We start from the raw sequence: 26,750 nt of genomic DNA on the forward strand, positions 1-26,750 counted from the left end.
TTTTGCCCACCTTTGTCCAATTCCCCTCCCCCACACCTACCCTTTGGTAAGTGCAAAGCTTATCTCTTTTCCTCCGCATCTTTGTTTGTTTGCTTGTTTGTCTGTTTTGAAGTGTAATTGACCTACAACACTATGTTAGCTCCTGGTATACAACATCGTGATTTATTATTTCTATACATTTCAAAATGTTCAACACTGTAATTCTGGTTATGATATGCCACCAAACAAGGATAGGGCATAGTTATTGACTCTGTTCCCTACACTATGCCTGTCTCTTTTTCTATCTGATTACTTTAAGCGGCTGACCTCTTAAGGTTAAATGCATATTAGCCACCCCCCATTTTTACCCCTCTCCTCACGTTTACTGTTTCTGACATCATATTGTCCATCTTTTTCTTCTGTGTATCCCATAACTAAGGGGCTTCCCTGGTGGCTCAGTGGCAAAGAATTTGCCTGCCAATGCAGGAGACGTGGGTTCAACCCTTGGGTCGGGGAGGTCCCCTGGAGAAAGAAATGGCAACCAAATCCAATATACTTGCCTGGAGAATCCCATGGACAGAGGAGCCTGGCGGGCTAGGTCCATGGGGTTTTCAAAGACTCAGACATGACTTAGCAACTAAACAATAGCAATGCTCCCCTAACTACTCATTGCGGATACAGATGATTTTACTACTTTTGTCTTTTAACCTTCCCATTAGCTTTGTAAGTGATTGATGTGCTACCTTTACTGTATATTTGCCTTTATCAGTGAGCTTTCTCCTTTCATCATTTTCATGTTTCTAGTTGCGTCTTTTCTTTTTTGCTTGGAGAAGTCCTTTTGACATTTCCTGTAAAGCTGGTTTGGTGATTCTGGACTCTTAGCTTTTTCCTGTCTGTAAAAATTGACCTCTCCTTCAAATCTGAGTGACAGTCTTTCCAGTAGTGTCCTCTTGGTTGTAGGTTTTTCTCTTTATCGTTTTAAATATATCATGCCACTCCCTTCTGGCCTGCAGTGTTTCTGCTGAAAAGCCCCTTGTTTTTAACGTGTTGCTTTTCCCTTGCTGCTTTTAATAGCCCCTCTTTAGCTTTACTTTTTGCCATTCTGATTACAATGTGTTTTGGTGTGGTTTTCTTTCTGTGTAGGGCTCTCTGTGTTCCAGTACCTGGATACCCATTTCTTTTGCCAGGTTAGCAAAGTGTTCGGCTAGTATGTCTTCACATATGCTCGCTGCCCCTTTCTCTCTTTCTTCTCCTGCTGGGACCCCTAGAATTCAAATGTTTCTATGCTTGACCTGGTCCCAGAGGTCTCTGAAACTGTCCTCATCTCTGTTTATTCTTCCTTTTTTTCTGTTCAGCTTCAGTGATTTCCACTATTCTGTCTTCCAGCTTCATGATCCATTCCTCTGTGTCATCTCACCTACCATTGAAGTATATTTTTTATTTCACTTATTGTACTCTTCATCTCTGTTTGGTTCTCCTTTAGATTCTCTGTTCTTGGTTATTTTTAAACTTTTTTTTGTTGGAGGATAATTGCTTTAAAGTATTATGTTGGCTTCTGACATACATCAGCATGAATCACCCATAGGTATACATATATCCACTCCCCGTTAAACCTCCTTCCCAGCTCCCACTCCACCCCACTCCATCCATCTAGGTGGTCACAGAGCACCAGGTTTGAGTTCCCTGCATCATACAGCAAATTCCCAATGGCTATCGGTTTTTCATATGGTAATGTATGTGTTTCGATGCTACTCTCTTTGTCCCACCCACTCCTTCCCCCACTGCATTCACAAGTCTGTTCTCTATGTCTGTGTCTCCACTGCAGCCTGCCAATAGGTTCATCAGTACCATCTTTCTAGATTCCATACATATGTGTTAATATACGATACTTGTTTCTCTCTTTCTGAGTTACTTCTCTCTGCATGATAGGCTCTAGGTTCATCCACCTCAATAGAACTGACCCAAATGTGTTTCTTTTTATGGCTGAGTGTTGTTCCACTGTATATATGTACCACAACTTCTTTATCCATTCATCTGTCAATGGTCATCTAAGTTGCTTGCATTTCCTCACTGTTATGAATAGTGCTGCAGTGAACACTGGCATACATGTGTCTTTTTCCATTATGGAATCATCAGGGTACGTGCCCACTAGTGGGATTGTCGGCCCTTAGGGTTGTTTATTCCTGGTTTTTTCAAGGACTCTCCATACTGTTCTCCAGTGGCTGTATCATTTACATTCCCACCAACAGTGCAAGAGGGTTCGAATTTCTCCACATCATTTCTAGTGTGTATTGTTTGTAGATATCCTGATGATGGCCATTCTGACCGGTGTGAGGTGATACCTCGTTATAGTTTTGATTTACATTTTCTAATAATGAGTGTGGGGAGAAACAGCAATAACCTCAGGTACCCAGACGACACTACCCTTATGGAACACAGTGAAGAGGAACTAAAGAGCCTCTTGATGAAGGTGAAAGAGAAGAGTGAAATAACTGGTTTAAAACTCAATATTCAAGAAATGAAGATCATGGCATCTGGTCCCATCACGTCATGGCAAATAGATGAGGAAACAGCGGAAACAGTGACAGACTTTATTTTCTTGGGCTCCAAACTCGCTGTGAACGGTGACCGCAGCCACGAAAAGACACTTGCTCCTTGGAAGAAAAGCAATGACAAACCTAGACAACAGAGCATATTAAAAAGCAGAGACATTACTTTGCCTACAGAAGTCCTTGTAATCAAAGCTATGGTTTCTCCAGCAGTCATGTAGGGATGTGAGAGCTGGACAAGAAAAAAGGCTGAGTGCCGAAGAATTGATGCCTTTGAAGTGTGGTGCTGGAGAAGACTCTTGAGAGCCCCTTGGAAAGCAAGGAGATCAAACCAGTCAAGCCAAAGGGAAATCAACCCTGCACATTCATTGAAGGACTGATGCTGAAGCTGAAGCTCCAATACTCTGGCCACCTGATGCGAAGAGCCGACTCATTGGAAAAGACCCTGATGCTGGGAAAGATTGAAGGCAGGAGGAGAAGGGGATGACAGAGGATCAGGTGTTTGGATGGCATCACTGACTCAATGGATATGAGTTTGAGCACCCTCTGGGAGACGGTGAAGGACAGGGAAGCCTGGCGTGCTGCAGTCCATGGGTGGCAAAGAGTGGGACACGACTGAGCCACTAAACAACAATAAATTCTATTGCATATAATCCTGCAAGTCTAAAACATACTTGTCTCCCCACTATGAATCAATATCAAATGAATAAGCATAGCCTTCTGCTGACGTAGCTAGTGCTAGCTCCTACATTGCTGGCTAGGGTGTCCTAGGTGTCCCAAAATTCGTCTTGTCCTGCTGGTGAGTGTGGCAGTTTCTGGGGGCAGCTCGCTGACATGCCAAGGTGTCTTGAGGCTGGTTTGTCCTGCCGTTGGCTGGGTTTGGGGTCCAGGGTGTCCTGGGGCTAGTCCCAATTCACTGGTAGGTGGAGCTCTGTTTCTGTTCCTGGGTCTCTAGCTGCAGGGCCCTGGGGGCCCCAGAGCTGGTCTCAGTTCACTGTTGGGTGGGGCCAGTTCCCGACATGGCTGGCTGTGGGATCCTAGATGTCCCAAAGGGGGCTTCCACACACTGCAGTGTGGGGCCAGATTCCAGAGCTGCTGACTGAGAGCTCCAAAGTGTCCCAGACCTGGTGTCGACTTGCTGGTACACTGTGCTGGGACTCAGTGGCTGTTGGGGCTGGGGTGGGCCTGCTGGTGGGTGACCTATTTCCTGTAGGGCAGGCTGCAGGGCTGGAGTTACTCCGGTTGCTGTTGTCTGCCTGCTGGTGTGTGGAGCTGGTTCTTGGGTTCTCTGGCTTCAGGGCTCTGGAGGAGTCCAGGAGTTGGTGCTTTGGGCCATTGGTGGCTGGGGCTGGGTCCAGGGCATACTAGGGCTGGGGCCTAACCACTGATGGGTATAACTGGTCCTGGGGCTAGTGATGACCTGCTGTGGGCAGGAACTAGGTCCCAGGGTCTCTGACTGCAGGACCCTGGAGTCCTGGCTTAATGCCTTCTTACTGGTGTATTGGGCCAGTGTGGTATGTCAGGGCCTCTGATTGACAGGTCCAGCTCCAGGGAGTCTTAAGACAGCAGGCTTGCTTGTGGGTGGGACTGCGTCTCTGCCTGGCTAGTAGCTTTTCTTGCCCCAGTATTATTGCCCACAGGCTGATGGGTAGGTCTGGGCACTGGTGCTAGTCAGCAAGAGGGAGGATTCCAAAATGGCAGTGGCTAGTGCCAGTGTCCACGTGGTGGAAGGAGCTCCGCAAAATGGTTGCTTCCAGTGTCGATGCCCCCAGGGTGAGTCCAGCTGCCTCTTGCCTCTCTGGGAGGCTCTCCAAGATCAGCAGCTGCCTCTGACCCAGGCTCCCTTCAAATTATTGCTTCAGCCCTGGGTCCTGGAGCATGTGAGATTTTGTATGCCCCCTTTAAGAGTGGAGTCTGTTACCCACGGCTCTCTGGCTCTCCCAAAATTAAGCCCTGCCGGCTTCAAATCCAAAAGTTCTGGGAGATCCTCTTCATGTGAATAAACACAATTTCATCAGGAAAAATATACAAAGTACTACTACACAGAATAGGCATGAATCTCACAAATTTAACATTGATTGAAAAACCAAGAAAGAACACAGATATATTTAACACTTCCATTCATGTAACTGTAAGTAGCTGTCAGCACTAACTCACATTTTATATATATATATATATATATATATATATATATATATATATATATAATAAAATCTTTGAGGAAAAGGGAAGAAAGGATGGCACATAAGTAAGAGTGTGCCTATTCTCCTTGAAGAAGGAACGGGGCTAAAATAAGACAGGGCAACTGTAGGAGTGTTGGGGGTAGCCAACACTATCCCCTTCTGTGACTTGGGGTATACACTTCATAATCAATTATTAAACTCAACGTATATATTGTGACGTTTTCTCTATCTATCTTACGTTTCAGTATAATTGGAGAAAAATATAATGCTTAAGGAAATAACATCCCAGTGTAAGCATATTGTAACTATGTTCTAACCAGAAGTAGAACCATAGTTACTTTCTTTGTTTAAAACATCTCTAACTGAGCTTAGTAATCTTATTTCATCTACATTAATAGCTATAATTTTGAGAACTCATACCTTTTTAATAATAAAGTGATGCTTACATAATTATAATATCAATCTCACTTTTTAATAAATAGTTCATATTTGGGTAGTACATTATCACTCAGAATTTAATTGTGAACTTGTGCTGAAACTCGCAGAAGTGATGTATTTGGATACAATTTCTCAGAGACTTCTCCCCTCCCCATCCACTTCCTCTCAGAGGTGGAGCACCAAGAACCCAAGAAAAAGAAATGAAGGCAAAAAACCCAGAGCGATGTGCCTGCATTGTAATACACCGATTTGACCAGCCGAGGGCAGTATCGTTTAAGGCTGTTTGTTGGGAAGGGCCAGATGCCATGCCTTTGGAATTCCTCCTGTTGTTTGTGATTAGTCTATTAAGCCCTGAGACTGAAGAGCTTATTTGTACCAATATGGTGGTGATGGTGATGGTGCTGGTGGTTGGATGGGCTGCATCTCCCTTGCCCGTTTGGCACTTCTATCTTAACACCAGCCTTCACCCCTGCTCCCCTCAGCAGCAGCTCTTTTCTTCCTCTTTCTCCTCAGACTGAAACTGAGACCTTTGATGTGCTAGACTGGGTGAGCTCCCACCTTCCACTGGCACAGAAGCAGTAGGTGGGTGTGCACAACCCTTCAAGCCCTTCCTTAGTTCTTTGTAGGGGGCAAAGTTGAAAGAATTTTCCTTAAATGTTAGCCGCCACCCCGCAGTGAGTGCCCCTGCTTTTGTTTCTAGTCTTGTGGCCCAAGCGAAGGCTCCACACTGGTTTGTGGCATTGATAGGGTCAATAGGAAGAATGTCATGTTCTTTTAAAATCTCATTGATTGATGAAATGAAACAAGAGTCATTTTCTGGGGCCACCCCTCTGCCTAAAGATAACATAACTTTTGCCATTATAAATACTGTTCCATCTTCTAACCTGGTTGTTCAGAATTCCAGCTGTTATAATTCGCCTCCCTTTTTAAGGATGGACTTGAAACAGAAATTGAGGAAACATTTCTCTTGGGACTTTACCTTAAATGACTGAGTATGTAAAGGGTCTTCTCGTGCTTATTAGGGATTTTTCATCTCTTTAAACTACATGTGCTTTGTTGCTAATTCTTTGACGCCATCAGAAGACATTTTGAAAAAAAAAATTGTTTTGCCCATGATTCGAGGACCAAGATGCCTCAACTGATTTTTCCCGCATGGTTCCTGCCCCAGAATCACAAATGTACAGAATATTAGAGCTAGATAATCTCATGTAGAAATCTAACAGGTCTACTCCTGAGGGGTGTACAAATGAGGAATCTGAGAGTAGAGGGACAGCACCATGTCAAGACCAGCAGACAGTTCAACTATACCTCTTCAGTCCCCACTTTGCTGTTTGTTAGGACAGAAGCACCTCCATCGCCTCACACTCAGAACTCCTGTGGGTGTATGTTGAACTTGGTGCAGCTTCTCCCCAACCTCCTGACTGATTTGAAACAATGAAATCTGCCCCATTTGCTGTCAGTTATAGCTAGAGCCTTGTTCACTCACTTGAGCACCCCAGGTGAAGCACTCCCCTTCACTGCATCCATAGAATCTCTAGTGTTTTGGGGTCACTGTGGATTGCTGACTTAACAGGCCTAACACAAGGCAGAGTAAGGTAGGGCAAGCACTTGATGAGGAATCAGGAGACCGACCTCTCTCCTAACCTACTGTAAAGTACTTCCCCTTTCTGAACCTCTTGTTTCCCCATCTGGGAAAAGAGGAAGGTGACCTAGAACAGTGGCTCTCAACCTGGGTTCCAAGAACGTCCTGAAATTGTGTGCAAAGTTGTGGGAGGCATGTATACAGTCTTCTTAGGAGGGTGTATAGAGCTTTCAATAGATTCTCAAAGGAGTCCTATTATGGGCTGAATTGTGTTGCCCCCAAATTCCTTTCTTAAAGCCCTGACCCTCAGTGTGACTGAATTTGGAGATGGAGCCTTTAGAGAGGTAATCAGGGTTAATTGAAGGAGCTGGTAAAGAATCTGCCCGCAATACAGGTTTTGATTCCTCTGTCGGGAAGTACCCCTGGAGAAGGGATATGCTACCCACTCTAGTATTCTTGGGCTTCCCTGGTGGCTAGACAGTAACGAACCCACCTGCAGTGTGGCACACCTGAGTTCCATCCCTGTGATGGGACGTTCCCCTGGAGGAGGGCATGGCAACCCACTCCAGTGTTCTTGCCTGGAGAATTCCCATGGACAGAGGAGCCTGGTGTGCCACAGTTCATGGGGTCACCAAGAGTCGGACACAATTGAGTGACCAAGCACAACACACACAGAGGTTGTGTAAGAGTGGGGCCCTAATCCCAAAGGATCTGGCATCCTTACAAAAGGAGGAGTTACCAGATCTCTCGCTCTCTCTCTCTGTCTCCATACACACACAGAGGAAATGTCATGTGAAGAAACGGAGAGAAGGTGGCCAACTGCAATACAGCAGGAGTGCCTACACCAGGAACTGAACTTGCTGGCACCTTGATCCTGGTCTTCTAGTTTCCCAAACTATGAGAAACTAAACGCCTTTTGTTTAAGCCATCCAGCCTGTGGTATTTGGTTTTGACAACTGGAATAGACTAACACAGGGCCCACAACCAAAAAAAGGTTCAGAGCCATTGGACCCACTGGTTGCCAGAAACCCATCCTGGGCGTTCATGTTTCAATACAATGTTTTTAGGTACTTGCAGATTTCTTGAGTTCTTCCTTGGAAGAGTGCAGTATATCTTTTATTGCAACATACTTCCTTTTATAATAGTTGCATAACACGGATTTGTATCTATATAAACCCAAAGACCAGAGTTTAAATCCTGATTCCACCACCTACTAGATGTTTGACTTTGGACAAGTTATCACATATTTGTGCCTCATATATAAAATAGGGATAAGATTCGTGTCTACCTCACATGGCTGTTGTGAGAATTAAATGACATAATGCATGTAGAGGGCCTAGCACATAGTAAAGTTTCAACAGATATTAGTAGCTTTTTGCGATGAAAATATAAGTAGCAGTCAGGGCTTTTTGCCTTTATAAACAGCAGTGTTGTGAACGAACTTCGTTATACACAGACAATATTATTTTAAAAATACTTACCTAGATTAACTAAGAGAAAAAGAGTAAAATAACCAAAATCATAAAAAAAGAGGGGATATTACAACCAATGTGACAATAACAAACAGTATTATACAAGAATATTATGAACAATTGTGGAAAACTGGTCAACCACTTGTAAAAGAATGAAACTAGAACACTTTCTAACATGACACACAAAAATAAATTCAAAATGGATTAAAGATCTAAATGTAAGACCAGAAACTATAAAACTCCTAGAGGAGAACATAGGCAAAACACACTCCAACATAAATCACAGCAAGATCCTCTATGACCCACCTCCCAGAATATTGGAAATAAAAGCAAAAATAAACAAATGGGACCTAGTTAAACTTACAAGCTTTTGCACAACAAAGGAAACTATAAGCAAGGTGAAAAGAAAGTTTCCAGAATGGGAGAAAATAATAGCAAATGAAGAAACAGACAAAGGATTAATCTCAAAAATATACAAGCAAGTCCTGCAGCTCAATTCCAGAAAAATAAATGACCCAATCAAAAAATGGGCCAAAGATTTAAACAGACATTTCTCCAAAGAAGACTTATAGATGGCTAACAAACACATGACAAGATGCTCAACATCACTCATTATCAGAGAAATGCAAATCAAAACCACAATGAGGTACCATTACACGCCAGTCAGGATGGCTGCTATCCAAAAGTCTACAAGCAATAAATGCTGGAGAGGGTGTGGAGAAAAGGGAACCCTCTTACACTGTTGGTGGGAATGCAAACTAGTACAACCGCTTTGGAGAACAGCATGGAGATTTCTTAAAAAACTGGAAACAGAACTGCCATATGACCCAGCAATCCCACTGCTGGGCATACACACTGAGGAAACCAGATCTGAAAGAGACACGTGCACCCCAATGTTCATCGCAGCACTGTTTATAATAGCCAGGACATGGAAGCAACCTAGATGCCCATCAGCAGATGAATGGATAAGGAAGCTGTGGTACATATACACCATGGAATATTACTCAGCCATTAAAAAGAATTCATTTGAATCAGTTCTAATTAGATGGATGAAACTGGAGCCCATTGTACAGAGTGAAGTAAGCCAGAAAGATAAAGACCAATACAGTATACTAACACATATATATGGAATTTAGAAAGATGGTAACGATAACCCTATATGTAAAACAGAAAAAGAGACATGGATGTACAGAACAGACTTTTAGACTCTGTGGGAGAAAGAGAGGGTGAGATGTTCTGAGAGAACAGCATTGAAACAAGTATACTATCAAGGGTGAAACAGACCACCAGCGCAGGTTGGACGCATGAGACAAGTGCTCAGGGCTGGTGAACTGGGAAGACCCAGAGGGATGGGATGGAGAGGGAGGCGGGAGAGGAGATCGGGAAGGGGAACACATGTAAATCCATGGCTGATTCATGTCAATGTATGGCAAAATCCACTACAATATTGTAAAGTAATTAGCCTCCAACTAATAAAAATAAATGGGAAAAAAAAGAATATTATGAACAATTATGGCAAGAAATTGGACAACCTGGAAGAAATGAATAAGTTCCTAGAAACACACAATCTACCAGAACTGAATCAAGGAGAAACAGAAAACCCAACAGACCAATAATGAGATTGAATCGGTAATGACAAACCTCCCCTCCACCCCCCCCCGCCCCACACACACAATATCAGGAACTGATAGCTTCACTGGAGAATTCCACCAAACATTCAAGGAATTAATACTAACCTTCCTCAAATGCTGCCAAAAAATTGAAGAAGGGGGAACACTTTCAAACTCATTTTATGAGGCCAGCATTATCCTGATATCAAAGGCACCAAAAGAAAAGAACACTACAGGCCACTTTGCCGGATGAATGCAGATGCAAAAATCCTCAACAAAATACTAGCAAAACAATTCAACGGCATACTAGACGGACTATGTGCCACGGTCAAAAGGGATTTATCCCTTGGGTGCAAGGATAGTTTAACATACAAAAATCAATCAATGTAATAAAACACATTAACAGAATGAAGGACAAAAATCACATGATCATCTCCATAGATGCATAAAAAATTCAACACTCCTTCACGAGAAAAAACAGTCAACGAACTAGGAGTGGAAAGAAATTACCTCGACATAAAAAAGGCCACAACTAACATCATACTCAGTGGTGAAAAACTGAAATCTCTTCTTCTAAGGTAAGGAACAAGGCAAGGATGCCCGCTCTCACCATTATGTTAGTACTCAACAACTGGAAGTAATAGCCAGAGCTGTTAGGAAAGCAAAAGAAATAAAAGGCATCCACATCAGAAAGAAGTAAAATTATCTCTGTTGAAGATAGCATCATTTTTTACATGCAAAACTCAAAAGATTACACACACCCATACACACACACACACACAAAACTGGTAGAACTGATAAACAAATTCAACAAAGTTGTAGGACACAAAATCCAAAAACAATTCAGTTGTATTACTATACACTAACAAAGAACAATTTGAAAAGGAAATTAAGAAAACAATTCAAGGGAGGCGGTCCTAAAATGGCAGAGGAATAGGACGGGGAGACCACTTTCTCCCCCACAAATTCATTGAAAGAACATTTGAACACCGAGCAAATTCCACAGAACAACTTCTGATTGCTGGCAGAGGACATCTGGCACCCAGAAAGGCAGCCCATTGTCTTCAAAAGGAGGTAGGACAAAATAGAAAAGATAAAAAGAGAGACAAAAGAGGTAGGGACGGAGATCCGTCCTGGGAAGGGAGTCTTAAAAAAGAGAGAAGTTTCCAAACACCAGGAAACACTCTCTCAGGCGGGTCTGTGGTGAGCCTTGGAATCTCAGAGGACAAAATAACGGGGAAGAAAAATAAATAAATAGTTAAAACCCACAGATGACGTGCCTAACAGCAACTTCCAGTGGAGCAGCAGCCCAGACGCTCGCATCCCCCACTAGCAAGCAGGGGAGGGACAGGGAGGAGCGGGCTGCATTGCTTAGGGTAAGATCCAGGCCTGAATGCCCTGAGGGCAATCTGAGGGAATTAGCTTGAGATAGCAACCCAGACTGTGGGGTAGCTATCCTGTGATCACGCGAAAAGCCCTAACCTAAGACATCGCCAGGCAAGCTCACAGAACAAAGCACTGAGCAGAGCTAGCCGGCTGCAGACCGGCCCATCCCCCGCTGGAGACAGGCAGGCAAGGGCAGCCAGAGTCGGAAGCGGGCATTCGACCCCAGAGAGGCACCCTATACCAAATGCAAGCAGACTTCTCTGCTAACCAAGACTTCTTGGGACTCTGGACGATCGACATCTGCTAAGAGGGTCACAGCCAGAGACCAGCTCCCCAGAATAGACACACGGCACACCTAAGAAGGCGCACTTGTTGCACACCCAGAAAACCAAGAGGCTGGAACGGGAGAGGGGGTAAGCCGCAGCCTCCAACTGGGGGTGAATACTCCAACTGGGGGTGAATACGCGCGCCAAGCACCTGGTCACCTGAGCTGCTCGGGCCTGGGTCGGGCGCAAAACCAGGTCCAACCAAGTCTGCGCCTTTGTGGAGTACCTGAGAACCTGAACCTGAGCAGCTTAGACCTCAGAAGTGCATGTAAACCAGAGTCTGCATCAGACAGTTCCCGGCAGAGCAACCTAGAGTCTGAGCAGTGTAGACTGGGGAAGCACACACACCGTGAGCGGGGGCAAACCCAGTGTGGCTGAATCACTGTGAGCACACGCCAGTGATAGTTGTTCGCAGTGTTCCTCCCTCCCCAACGGACGACTGAACAAGCGAGCCTTAAAAAAAAAAAAAAGAAATAAAAGGGAATACCACCGCGCCCCTTGTATCAGGGCAGAAAATAGACACTGAAGAGACCAGCAAACAGAAGCTAAAATAAACAGAGGGAACAGCTTTGGAAGTGACAGGTGCAATAGATTAAAACCCTGGAGTTAGCACCGACTACATAGGAAGGGGCCTATAGACCTTGAGAAATACAAGCCGGACCAAGGAACTCTCTGAAGATGAACTGACCCCACACTGTCCGCAACAGCTCCAGAGAAAGTCTCAGATATATTTTTACTATTATCAGTTTTTAAATTTAAAAAATGATAAAATAAAATTTTTTTATTTTGTACTTTGTTGTCTTTTTTGTTTTATCTTTTTATTTTTATGTTCCCATTATTCCTTTAATTTTCATTTTTATAACCTACCATTACCTTGCCAAAAAAAGACCCTATTTTTAAAACAAACTTCATATATACATATTTTATAATTTCTCTTACTTTGTCTTTTGTTTGTTTGTTCACTGGTTTGATTTTTTGCTTTTTTTTTCTGTTTTTTGCTTTTTTCCTTTTTTTTTTTTTTAAATACTCTATTTTTGGTAATTTAACCTCTACTCAGGATTCTTAATCTTTGCTTTTTGGTATTGGTTATCAACTTTGTACCTTTAAGAACCCAATCTTCAGTACCCATTTTTACTTGGGAGCAGGATCACTGGCCTGATTGCTCTCTCCCCCTTTCAACTCTCCTTTTACTCCACCAGGTCGCCTCTATCTCCCCGACTCCCTTTTCTTCTCTACCCAACTTGGTGAATCTCTTTGTATGTTCCAGGCTGTGGAGAACACTTAGGGAACTGATTACTGGCTGGATCTGTCTCTCTCCTTTTGATTCCCCCTTTTATCCTCCTGGCCACCTCTGTCTCCTTCCTCCCTCTTCTCCTCTCTGTGTAACTCTGTGAAACTCTCCAAGGGGTCCAGACTGTGGAGAGCACATAGGGAAGCAATTACTGGCTAGCTTGCTCTCTCCCCTTTTGATACCCCTTCTGCTCCTCCTGGTCAGCTTTAACTCCCTCTTCTCTCTTCTCTTCTCCACGTAACTCTGTGTACCTCTCCGGGTGTCCCTCACTGTGGAGAAACTTTCCATCATTAATCTAGATGTTTTATCATTGGTGCTGTATAGATGGAGAAGTCTTGAGGCTACTGTAAGAATAAGACTGAAAACCAGTGGCAGGAGACTTAAGTCCAAATCCTGAGACTACCAGAGAACTCCTAAATCCAGGGAACATTAAACGATAGGAGCTCATCAAACGCCTCCATACCTACACTGAAACCTAGCACCACCCAAGGGCCAACAAGCTCCAGAGCAAGACATACCACGCAAATTCTCCAGCAACACAGGAACATAATCCTGAGCCTCAATATACAGGCTGACCAAAGCCACACCAAACCCACTGACATCTCCAAACTTATTACTGGACACTTCATTGCACTCCAGAGAGAAGAAATCCAGCTCCACCCACCACAACACTGACACAAGCTTCCCTAGCCAGAAAACCTTGACAAGCCACCTGTCCAACGCCACCCACAGCAAGGAACCTCCACAATAAAGAGGAAACACCAATTGCCAGAATACAGAAAGGCCACCCCAAACACAGCAATATACACAAGATGAAAAGGCAGAGAAATATGCAGCAGGTAAAGGAACGGGATAAATGCCCACCAAACCAAACAACAGAGGAAGAGATAGGGAATCTACCCGATAAAGAATTCTGAATAATGATAGTGAAAATGATCCAAAATCTTGAAAGCAAATTGGAGTTAGAGAAAAATAGCCTGGAGACAAGGATCGAGAAGATGCAAGAAAGGTTTAACAAAGACCTAGAAGAAATAAAAGAGTCAATATATAATGAACAATGCAATAAATGAGATCAAAAACACTCTGCAGGGAACCAGCAGTAGAATAACGGAGGCAGAAGATGGGATAAGTGAGGTAGAAGATAGAACGGTAGAAATAAATGAAACAGAGAGGAGAAGAGAGAAGAATTAAAAGAAATGAGGACAACCTCAGAGACCTCTGGGACAACGTGAAATGCCCCAACATTCGAATCATAGGAGTCCCAGAAGAAGAGGACAAAAAGGAAGACCACGAGAAAATACTTGAGGAGATAATAGTTGAAAACTTCCCTAAAGTGGGGAAGGAAATAATCACCCAAGTCCAAGAAACCCAGAGAGTCCCAAACAGGATAAACCCGAGACGCAACACCCAGAGGCACATATTAATCAAATTAAAAAAGATCAAACACAAAGAACAAATATTAAAAGCAGCAAGGGAAAAACAACAAATAACTCACAAGGGGATTCCCATAAGGATAACAGCTGATCTTTCAATAGAAACTCTTCAGGCCAGAAGGGAATGGCAGGACATACTTAAAGTGATGAAAGAAAATAACCTACAGCCCAGATTACTGTACCCAGCAAGGATCTCATTCAAATATGAAGGAGAAATCAAAAGCTTTACAGACAAGCAAAAGCTGAGAGAACTCAGCACCACCAATCCAGCTCTCCAACAAATGCTAAAGGATCTTCTCAAGACAGGAAACACAGAAAGGATGTATAAACTCGAACCCAAAACAATAAACGGGATCATACTTATCAATAATTACCTGAAATGTAAATGGGTTGAAGGCCCCAACCAAAAGAGAAAGACTGACTGAATGGATACGAAAACAAGACCCCTATATATGTTGTCTACAAGCGACCCACCTCAAAACAAGGGACACATACAGACTGAAAGTGAAGGGCTAGAAAAAGATATTCCATACAAATAGAGACCAAAAGAAAGCAGGAGTCGCAATACTCATATCAGATAAAATAGACTTTAAAACAAAGGCTGTGAAAAGAGATAAAGATGGACACTACACAATGATCAAAGGATCAATCCAAGAAGAAGATACAACAATCATAAATACATATGCACCCAACACAGGAGCACCACAATATGTAAGACAAATGTTAACAAGTATGAGAGTGGAAATTAACAATAACACAATAATAGTGGGAGACTTTCATACCCCACTCACGCCTATGGATAGATCAACTAAACAGAAAAGTAACAAGGAAACAGAAACTTTAAATGATACAATAGACCAGTTAGACCTGATTGATATTTATAGGACATTTCACCCCAAAACAATGAATTTCACCTTTTTCTCAAGCGCACACGGAACCTTCTCCAGGATAGATCACATTTTGGGCCATAAATCTGGCCTTGGTAAATTCAAAAAATTGAAATCATTTCAAGCATCTTTTCTGACCACAATGCAGTAAGATTAGATGTCAATTACAGGAGAAAAACTATTAAAAATTCCAACACATGGAGGCTGAACAACACGCTGCTGAACAACCAACAAATCACAGAAGAAATCAAAACAGAAATCAAAAGATGCATAGAAACGAATGAAAATGAAAACACAACAACCCAAACCTATGGGACACTGTAAAAGCAGTGCTAAGGGGAAGGTTCATAGCAATACAGGCATACCTCAAGAAGCAAGAAAGAAGCCAAATAAATAACCTAACTGTACACCTAAAGCAACTTGAAAAGGAAGAAATTATGAACCCCAGGGTTAGTAGAAGGAAAGAAATCTTAAACATTAGGGCAGAAACGAATGCAAAAGAAGCAAAAGAGAGCTCCAGAAGTTTGCCCCTTCAGCGGCGGTGGCGCTGGTAACCCCAGGAAGAGCAGCTCCGGCAGCGGGAACCGTGATGATTAGAGATGCCGGCGGCGGCGGCGGGTCCTGCGGCTGCCGCGAGGTTTTTCCGGAGCTTCTCAGATGCCCTCATCGAGCAGGACCCCCAGGCGGCGTTAGAGGAGCTGACTAAGGCTTTGGAGCAGAAACCAGATGATGCACAGTATTACTGTCAAAGAGCTTATTGTCACATTCTTCTTGGAAATTACAGTGATGCTGTTGCTGACGCAAAAAAAATCCCTTGAACTTAATCCAAATAGTTCCACTGCTCTGCTGAGAAAGGGGATATGTGAATACCATGAAAAAAACTATGCTGCTGCTCTAGAAACATTTACAGAAGGACAGAAATTAAATAGTGCAGATGCTGATTTCCTTGCTTGGATTAAAAGGTGTCAAGAAGCTCAGAATGGATCACAGCCTGAGGTGTCTGCAGCCCAGAGGACTCATCAGTCAAAAATCAAGTATGACTGGTATCAAACAGAATCTCAAGTAATCATTACACTTATGATCAAGAATGTTCAGAAGAAGGATGTAAATGTGGAATTTTCAGAAAAAGAGTTGTCTGCTTTGGTGAAACTTCCTTCTGGAGAGGATTACAGTTTGAAACTGAGACTTCTTCATCCTATAATACCAGAGCAGAGCACGTTTACAGTACTTTCAACAAAGATTGAAATTAAAATGAAAAAGCCAGAGGCTGTCAGATGGGAAAAGCTAGAGGGGCAAGGAGATGTGCCTAACCCCAAACCATTCATAGCAGATGTAAAAAACCTATATCCATCATCATCTCATTATACAAGAAATTGGGATAAATTGGTTGGTGAGATCAAAGAAGAAGAAAAGAATGAGAAGTTGGAGCTAGATGCAGCTTTAAACAAATTATTTCAGCAGATCTATTCAGATGGCTCTGATGAAGTGAAACGTGCCATGAACAAATCATTTATGGAGTCTGGTGGTACAGTTTTGAGTACCAACTGGTCTGATGTAGGTAAAAGGAAAGTTGAAATCAATCCTCCTGATGATATGGAATGGAAAAAGTACTAAATAAATTAATTTGTTATCAAAAAAAAAAAAAAGAAGCAAAAGAGACCATAGCAAAAATCAACAAAACCCAAAGCTGGTTCTTTGAGAAGGTATATAAAATTGACAAACCATTAGCCAGACTCATCAAGAAACAAAAGGAGAAAAATCAACTCAACAAAGTTAGAAATGAAAATGGAGAGATCACAACAGACAACACAGAAATGCAAAGGGTCATAAGACTATTATCAGCATCTATATGCAAATAAAATGGACAACTTGGAAGAAATGGACAAATTCTTAGAAAAGTATAACTTTCCAAAACTGAACCAGGAAGAAATACAAACTCTCATGAGTCACATCACAAGCACAGAAAATGAAACTATAATCAGAAATCTTCCAACAAACAAAAGCTCAAGACGAGACGACTTCACAGCTGAATTCTACCAAAAATTTAGAGAAGAGCTAATACCTATCCTACTCAAACTCTTCCAGAAAATTGCAGAGGAAGGTAAACTTCCAAACTTATTCTCTGAGGCCACTATCACCTTAATACCAGAACCTGACAAAGATGCCACAAAAAAGGAAAACTATAGGCCAATGACACTGATGAACATAGATGCAAAAATCCTTAACAAAATTCTAGCAAACAGAATCCAACAACATATTAAAAAGATCATACATCATGACCAAGTGGGCTTTATCCCAGGGATGCAAGGATTCTTCAATATCTGCAAATCAATCAATGTAATACACCACATTAACAAATTGAAAAATAAAAAGCATATGATTATCTCAATAGATCCAGAGAAGGCCTTTGACAAAATTCAACATCCATTTATGATTTTTAAAAAAAACCTTCCAGAAAGCAGGCAGAGAAGGACCATACCTCAACATAATTAAAGCTATATATGACAAACCCTCAGCAAACATTATTCTCAATGGTGAAAAATTGAAAGCATTTCCCCTCAAGTCAGGAACAAGACAAGGGTGCCCACTCTCACCACTACTACTCAATATAGTTTTGGAAGTTTTGGCTACAGCAATCAGAGCAGAAAAAGAAATAAAAGGAATCCATATTGGAAAAGAAGAAGTAAAACTCTCACTGTTTGCAGATGACATGATCCTCTACATAGAAAATGCTAAAGACTCCACCACAAAATTACTAGAGCTAATCAATGAATATAGTAAAGTTGCAGGATATAAAATTAACACATAGAAATCCCTTGCATTCCTATACGCTAACAATGAGAAATCAGAAAGAGAAATTAAGGAAACAATTCCATTCACCATTGCAACAAAAAGAATAAAATACTTAGGAATAAGTCTACCTAAAGAAGCAAAAGACCTATATATAGAAAACTATAAAACACTGATGAAAGAAATCAAAGAGGACACAAACAGATGGAGAAATATACCATGCTCATGGATTGGAAGAATCAATATAGTGCAAGTGAGTATGCTACCCAAAGGAATCCACAGATTCAATGCAATCCCTGTCAAGCTACCAATGGTATTTTTCAGAGAACTAGAACAAATAATTTCCCAATTTGTATGGAAATACAAAAAGCCTCGAAGAGCCAAAGCAATCTTGCAAAAGAAGAATGGAACTGGAGGAATCAACCTGCCCGACGTCAGTCTCTACTACAAAGCCACAGTCATCAAGACAGTGTGGTACTGGCACAAAGACAGAAATATAGATCAATGGAACAAAATAGAAAGCCCAGAGATAAATCCACACACTGATGGACAACTTATCTTTGACAAAGGAGGCAAGAATATACAATGGAGAAAAGACAATCTCTTTAACAAGTGGTGCTGGGAAACTGCTCAACCACTTGTAAAAGCATGAAACTAGAACACTTTCTAACACCATACACAAAAACAAACTCAAAATGGATTAAAGATCTAAATGTAAGACCAGAAACTATAAAACTGCTAGAGGAGAACATAGACAAAACACTCTCTGACATAAACCACAGCAGGATCCTCTATGACCCACCACCCAGAATATTGGAAATAAAAGCAAGAATAAACAAATGGGACCTAGTTAAACTTAAAAGCTTCTGCACAACAAAGGAAACTATAAGCAAAGTGAAGAGACAACCTTCAAAATGGGAGAAAATAATAGCAAATGAAGCAACGGACAAAGAATGAATCTCAAAAATATACAAGCAACTCCTGCAGCTCAATTCCAGAAAAATAAATGACCCAATCAAAAATTGGGCCAAAGAACTAAACAGACATTTCTCCAAAGACATACAGATGGCTAACAAACACATGAAAAGATGCTCAACAGCACTCATTATCAGAGAAATGCAAATCAAAAGCACAATGAGGTACCATTACACGCCAGTCAGAATGGCAGCTATCCAAAAGTGTACAAGCAATAAATGCTGGAGAGGGTGTGGAGAAAAGGGAACCCTCCTCCACTGTTGGTGGGAATGCAAACTAGTACAGCCGCTATGGAGAACAGTGTGGAGATTCCTTTTAAAAAATGGAAATAGAACTGCCATATGACCCAGAAATCCCACTGCTGGGCATACACACTGAGGAAACCAGAATTGAAAGAGACACGTGTACCCCAATGTTCACCACAGCACTGTTTACAATAGCTAGGACATGGAAGCAACCTAGATGCCCATCAGCAGACGAATGGATAAGAAAGCCGTGGTACATATACACAATGAAATACTACTCAGCCATTAAAAAGAATACATTTGAATCAGCTCTAATGAGGTGGATGAAACTGGAGCCTATTGTACAGAGTGAAGTAAGCCAGAAAGTAAAACAACAATACAGTATACTAACGCATATATATGGAATTTAGAAAGATGGTAATGATAACTCTGTATGCGAGACAGCAAGAGAGACACAGATGTATGCAACAGTCTTTTGGACTCTGTGGGAGAGGGTGAGGGTGAGTTGAGGGATGAAATGGGAGGATAACGTTAAAACATGTAAATTATCATATGGGAAATGAATCGCCAGTCCAGATTCAATGCATGATACAGGATGCTAGGGGCTGGTGCACTGGGATAACCCAGAGGGATGGGCTGGGGAGGGAGTTGTGGGGGGGAGTTCAGAATGGGGAACACATGTACACCCATGGCGGATTCGTGTCAATGTATGGCAAAACCAATACAATGTCGTAAAGTAAAATAAATAAATAATTTAAAAAAAAAAACAATTCCATTGACATTAGCAGCAAAACAGGATAAAATACTGAGGAATAAACTCAAGGAAGCAGTCAGAAAATTGTACACTGCAAACTACAAAACATTGCTGAAAGAAACTAAAAAATACACAAATAAATGGAAAGGCATCTGTCTGCACAGATCAGAATACTAAATATTGTTAAGAAGTGCATGCTATCTGAGGTGGTTAATATTATGTGTCAGCTTGACTGGTACACAGAGTGCCTAGATATTTAGTCAAACATTATTCTGGATGTTTCTGTAGAGTGCTTTTCCATGAGATTAACATTTAAATCAGTCAAATGGATAAAACAGATGTCCCCCTGATAGTGTGGGTGGGCTTTACCGAATCAGTTGATAGTCTGATTAAACAAAAAAGCAACCTTTCCTCATGTAAGAGAAGTCCTCCTGCGTGAAATCCTTTGGACCTGGGACATCAGCTTCTTTTCCTGCCTTTAGACCCAAACTGAAATATCAACTCTATTGGTTTGGTTCTTAGGCCTTCTATCCTGGACTAGAGCTAAACCACTGGCTCTTCTGAGTCTCCAGCTAGCCAACTCACCCTCTAGATCTTGGGACTTACCAGCTGCTATAATTGAATGAGTCAATTCTTTTACACAAAGACACAGACACACACACTCCACTAAATCTGTTCTTCTAACACACTACCCAGAGTGATCTACAGATCCAATGCAAACCCTATCAAAATCCCAATAGCATGCTTTACAGAAATAGAGAAACTCAGCCTAAAGTTTAAGTAGAATCTAAAGAGATCTTTAATAGGGAAAACAATTTGGACAAAGAAAAAGTAGAGAACTCACACTTCCTGATTTCAAAACATTACAAAGCTCCACTAATGAAAATTGTGTGTTACTGCCATATTAACAAATAGACCAATGGAGTAAAATAAAGATCTTAGAAATAAACCCTCACTTTTAGACGATGTGCCTGGCAGTGGACTTCCTGATAGAGGGGAAAACATAGCTTTTTTAGATGTTTGGATCAAAGCAAGGATTCTGGAGTCTGATTGCTTGGCTTCAATTCTACCACTGATCCCCATGGGCCAAATGACCGTGGGCCAGTGGCTGAACCTCTCAGTACCTGTTTCCTCACCTGTAAGAGGCTGGTAATCACTAGTACTACAGTCCTAGGAGTGTCACAAGTAACCACTACTATTTACGTACAGTACTTAGAAGAGTGCCGGGCATGGGGTCTCTGCTGTATAAGTTGCTTTTCATAGATTCTGCCAAATTACCTCCCAAATGGAATTCCTGCACCACCGCCACAGAGGTTTGCCCCTAAAGTCTCCCACTCTCGGAATGGTTAAGCACTCTCGGAATGGAGGAAGTGGGACGAGAGGCTTGACAGAGGTGTACTCCAGCATCACTTTCACCCGCCAACTCGCACGTACTGCCGGGAGGGCCCTTGGGCTTGGCACCAAACCAGAGGAGGCTCTCGACCCCATTGGTTACACCTCGAGGGGACGGCCAAACAAGGCGTGTGCTGGTTGGCAAGAGCCGGACCAATGAGGAGGTGGCAGCTCTGGCGCGCTGAAAACCTCACGTCATTTGTGGCCATCTCCTGCATGTGGTGCCACTGATACTTTTTGGCGAGCTCCAGACGCTGCCCGGCTCACCTGCCCTGACCGCCACCACCGCGGCCACCATGACCTGGTTGATAAATCGTCACCGCCCCAGGTCCAGCGGCCATCCAGATCACAATATGAGCTCCACAGATGATGAGGTGTCTGTTTCGGGAGCGGGTTTTGGCTCAGAGTGCAGAGAGCACATAAGGGGCCTTGAGGCCGGCTCCACAGCCCCTAGGGGACCCGGCCCCAGCCCCGAGCCAGGGACACCGCGAAGCGGCGAGGGTGAGGGTGGGAATGGCTTCCCAGACCCTGAGGGCTTCGAGTCAGAGCGGGAGCTGCTGGAAGCGAGAGGGCCGGTGCTCTGGGGCCGTGAAGGCCGGCCTGGCTCTCCTGCGGACGACCAGGGGGATGCCCTGCAGCTGGCTGATGAGTCAGTGGCGGCCATCCTGCAACAGCTGGCCGACCTAAGCATGCTGGGCACCCGCAGATGCCTGTTGCAGAAGAGCTACCCGGTCAGTGAAGTGTCTGCCTTGTGGGACCTGGAGGCGCATCCCACCAGTCAAGACGGTGCCACCCAGAGGTGTGGGGAAACTGCACAGGCTGAGGCCGTCCCTCTCGGGGTCGGCAGGCTCAAGGCAGGCCGGGCCTGGGGGAACCCTATGAGAGACACTAAGAGTAGGTTGAACATGGCTGTGGATCACCAGTGGCCTCCCTTAGAAAGCACAGCCGGGCTGCTGTCCGACCCCGAGTCCTCTGATGAGTTCAGTGAGATAGAACTGACGAGAGTGAGCATTTATCCCAAAGATGGAGGCCAGGCCAAGCTCAACAGCCCCAAGGATCCTGGGAACACAACCAGATGCTCGAATGTCCAAGGCAGGGAGAATCTCCTTAATGTGCCAGGCACTTGCCAGTCCTTGGCTCTGAGGGGATTAATTTCGGTTGTGGAAAGGCAGGGCAGGCAGGGCGATGCAGAGCAGGAGGACATCTCTCCCCCTAAGAAAATGCAGAGCGTGCTCTGGGGGAAGGGGGGCAGCCTGCCCAGCTACCTGGGAGTGGCAGTAGTATTAGCTACTGCAGCTGCCGCTACAGGCAGCAGGCCGCGGCCCACTCCTAGGAGGAAGGGGGTCCAGGAGAAGAAATCCCTTGGGGGCATCTCCAAACCTGCCGTGGCGAGAACCTTCCCTTCCTGGGGGCAGGGAATCTCGGCCACTCCCCTGGAACCGGCCACCTTTCCTCAAATCTCCGGCATCCAGCTCCTCGGGAGGTCCAAGAAGTATGCCTTGGTCCCTTGGGTAGCCCAAGAGTCCAAGCACACCATCACTGGGAAGAAATCCATGGCTAGGCGGGCCCGGGAGTCGGTGGCAGCAATGGCGAAGAAATCCATGACTAGGCGGGCCCGGGAATCAGTGGCAGCAATGGCAGTGTCGGGAGAAGGCAACGACCCAAATAGAGATCCATTGCCAAAGGGCCAAGTGAGTAGGCCAGGCCCCTCCTCTCTCCACACTCTTCCCCCTCCCACCCTCCCCACGGCACAGGTCTTCACACCTTGCTCCCTCTTTCCATCCCGCAGGTGTTGTCATTGGGTGGCCCTCGGTCACTGGGTCATTAGGATGCCAGATTGGGGTCCTTTTACTAGGGACAAACGTTAAGGTAGCACTTTGGGTGTGCTGGGCTTGGCTCTTAACCCTTGGCCTGGTGCCAGCCTCCTCCACGCAGCTGGGGCTGGAGTGGAAGGGAGAGTTCGAAGCTGAATTGATTTGAGGGGACCCCTTAAAAGCTTCACAGAGCTTCGGTGTTTAGACGCATCACTTTCCTGAATCCTACTTCCTAGCTGCTCCTCAAACCTTCCAGGGATGGGACCCAGGCTTTCTAAGTGCCACACTGTTGACCCCAGCTCAGCTCTGCCTGCTGACCTGGGGCTGACTGAGAGAGAATGTGCTGAAGAGATCAGCCTTTCAATTCTCTTTCCAGTTCCCTGCCTCAGCTCCATCTTGAATCACATGAGCTCTCACACACACAGACATAGACATATAAATGCACTGGTACACACACCCATGCACGCACACACATCCTTACTCCAGATCAGTGAGAAATCTTTGTTTATAGCTGACCACTGACAGGCCAGGGCCATCTTGTCCATGGGTGCATCATGGAGAACCCAGCGGCCCCAACGTCAACTTCAGAGGTGCACAAGATTCAGGAAACTCAGAGCCCGTGGCCATGAACTAGGGAGAAGTCATGAACAGAGGCCTGGCCCCTCAGGTGAGTGTCCTGGGTTTTGATATGGGGGGAGGAGGCCAGGGGTGAGGGCAGAAACCTCTGTCTCTGACTCTCTCTCTCTCTCTCTCTCTCTCTCTCATCTGGGGACTCAGCCTTGCTCTCAGGCCGCTTCTCCCATGAGAAAGAAGGTATCAACCTGTTTTCTTTGGTAGGGGTGATGGGTGGCAGTGCCCCAACAGCTACTCTGGGCGTAGACCTGCAGGCTAATAGTCTTTTCTGTGAAGTGCTGTTTGCCCACATTGCTCTCCCAGGTGCTGGCTGTGGCTGCCGCTCTGGGAAGCTGAAACCCAGAACCATAGTCTTTTGCGACCATTGTGGTGAAATGGCCACACCTACAGAATAGGAGGGGCAGGCCCAGAGAGACAGTTTGGGCTGCCTGCCGGGCAGAGCAGGGGAGACTTGATGCTAGCAGAGGGCGGTACTGCCTCAGCTCACCTTAGACCCGGCTTGGCCCTTTGCACCTCACTAGGAACCTGGGAAGCTGGATTGCGTGTCCTTTCCCTGTCAGGTGACCGGGAACCAACTGACCATCCCCCAAGGCCGAAAAGGCAGCAGCAGCCACCCGGAAGGCAGGGATGTCCTCCGGTAATACTTCTTCTGGCTCCTGGAAATGCACACCCAAACCCCATGGTGGGATCTGGGTCCATGTGCACCTGACATGTGTGGGTCCCCAACCCCCATCCTATCCCGCACCGCAGGGAGGGAGCCCACCTCTATTCCACTGAGGAAAGTCTTTCCCTTGCCAGTCTAGACACCTGGCTTTGGGATGGAGGGCCCGGGGGAGAGGAGAGGAGGAGGAGAGGGGAGGTGGTTGTATACTAACCATTTCTCTTCCTCCTGTGTCTGCTGACCTAATGTCCGGTGCTACAGAGAGAAATAGACGACCTTAAGGAGCAACTTGGTATGAGGAACCAGGGACAGAGAGCAGCGGGTTCTTAGTGCAGAATCGGGGTGGTCCCTGGGGTGGGGTGGGCTGCAGGTGCAGGGGGCCTCGTAGGGATCAGCATTCCTGTGGGGAGGAGAACCTATCAAGCCTGTCCCTGGAGCATGTGGTGCATATTCAACTGGGCAGGCGGACACGTAGCAAAGTACTGCGTGGACTGCGTGCACACTCTGCCAGCCAGACGAGTCCTAGACAGCTCCTTCTGATAGGACTTGAGAGATGCCTTGTTGATCTGTTGTGGTCTCAAAGGGTCTTGTTGGATTGTTTGCGAGACAATTTTTGAAAGGTTCGGGCGTGGCCCTGAGCTTGAGAGCTGCTGGCACATTATGTTTCCTTTTAGGAAATGGCTCCACATTTAATTCCGGGAGTGGGGAGTGATCAGGCCCAGAGCTCTTTGCATGGGGGCTGGGGGTATGTGGGTTTCAGGTTGCAGGGCTAGGTGGTTCCCCACTGGGACAGGGGCACAGGCTTCTATGTCCGTCAGTCCGGAGCGCCTGTTTATGCCTCTCCAATTTGCAGCCTCCATGCGGTACCTGGCTAACAAGTTCCAGATCCTTTGAAGTGAGTGTTACACACTGCATACCCCTTCCCACAACGTTGGCTGTTGAGCAGGGCTGTGGGCTGGCCCAGGCTTGAGGCTCTTCCCTGACTCTGCTGTTTTACAGGTTGAGCCCAGTATCTTTCTGGAAGATGAGCAGCTGTTACCTCAAGGGCTGGCAAGCTGTGGCCAAGCTTGTTGCCTCTCATTCTGCCTCCACCAGGGAATCCTTTGCCCCTTGTTTTGCCCCCTCTCTGCTCTAGTCTCACAGCAGTTTTTGATTAAAGGAATTCTCATATTCTGTGTTCTGCCCTCTCTCTGGGTGGTAGGGGTTGGGGGAGTGGGGCAAGGCCTGGTGGGGAGTCACTCCATATTAGAGCCTGTTGCAGAACAGTACCTCTGGAATCCTGTGGCGGGGACTCTGGGTCAGTCTCTGCTACCATCCATGCTAGCAGGGCAACGGAGCGCCCCCGGTCTGGGTTCACTGAGGGTTCTGTCTGGCCACATTGACACATCCTCCCATTCCCCTAAAATCCCTCTTCTAGTTTCTAAACACCCTCCTGGGATTTGCCGGTTCCCATCCATTGCTGACATTCTGCCTCCCCGTTGGAAGGAAATCATGACCCCGATACAGAGCTCCAGCCCATCCTCCTTGCCGCACTGGACTCATTGTCCTACTTACCCTGACCACTCTCTTTTCCTATTGGAGCACCCTTCATCCCTCCCTTGACTTGCCAAGGAGCACCCTTCATCCCTCCCTTGACTTGCCAATGGTCACCTTGCCTGCATGTGTAGTTCAGCAGGTGGAAACAGGCACAGGTGCCCTCATCTCTCCCTTCCCAGGCTCTGCCCTCTCATTGGAGTCCCTACTGCTGGTACCATCCCCACCCCCGCCCCAGTCCCACCTTGCATGCTCGAACCTGCACACAGTCCTCCTCTCCACTTTAGCCTTCACCCCTGAGACAGGCACCAATAGTTTTGCTTCTCCTTCTTTGTACTGAGTAGAGGTTTTGGGCATGAAGCCTGGATCCAGTGAACTGGGGAGCAGGAGGGTAGGTACAGGGAACACAGGAGACAGGTTAGTCTCTGGGCTGGATGCCAGGAGAGGCATCTGTTTGGTGCCAACCTGGGTCAGACTGCACCCTGGCAGCTAGAGATGGATGGTGGTGTCCTCAGTGTTTTCACATCCTCCCTGCCCTAGCCAGCTGACCACCCTCGCCTCCAGCCTGAGCCTCTCTATACCCTTGAGTGGAAATGGGCCCATCATGCTCTATCGCAAGTGTGGTTAGTAAGTCTCTTCTTGAAGGGTCCCTGTTAAATACTGTTCCACCAGACCCATTACACAGATCTTCAAACAAATGATATTTCCCAGAGTATCCTAGCTCAGTATCCCAGACTACATCTATAGGGCACATGACAATGAGTCTGAACTCTGTGTTCAATTTCCCCTCGCTGGAATTTGGGCACTTCGTTTCCCT

General features: G+C 45.0%; 1 protein-coding gene and 1 pseudogene across 1 annotated transcript; both read left to right on the forward strand.

Annotated features, from left to right (window-relative positions):
• The first annotated feature begins 15,677 nt into the window (after positions 1-15,677).
• LOC133053008 (protein SGT1 homolog) lies at positions 15,678-16,775 on the forward strand. The gene is given in 2 exon segments (XM_061137776.1): positions 15,678-15,939; positions 15,941-16,775. Coding segments are annotated over 2 exon segments (1,014 nt in total). The 5' UTR covers positions 15,678-15,735; the 3' UTR covers positions 16,751-16,775.
• A 4,870-nt stretch (positions 16,776-21,645) lies between these two features.
• LOC133052394 (uncharacterized protein CXorf49 homolog) lies at positions 21,646-25,294 on the forward strand (annotated as a pseudogene).
• The last annotated feature ends 1,456 nt before the right edge of the window (positions 25,295-26,750 follow it).

This window comes from Dama dama, chromosome X (assembly GCF_033118175.1).
Source record: "Dama dama isolate Ldn47 chromosome X, ASM3311817v1, whole genome shotgun sequence".
Classification (NCBI taxonomy): domain Eukaryota; kingdom Metazoa; phylum Chordata; class Mammalia; order Artiodactyla; family Cervidae; genus Dama; species Dama dama.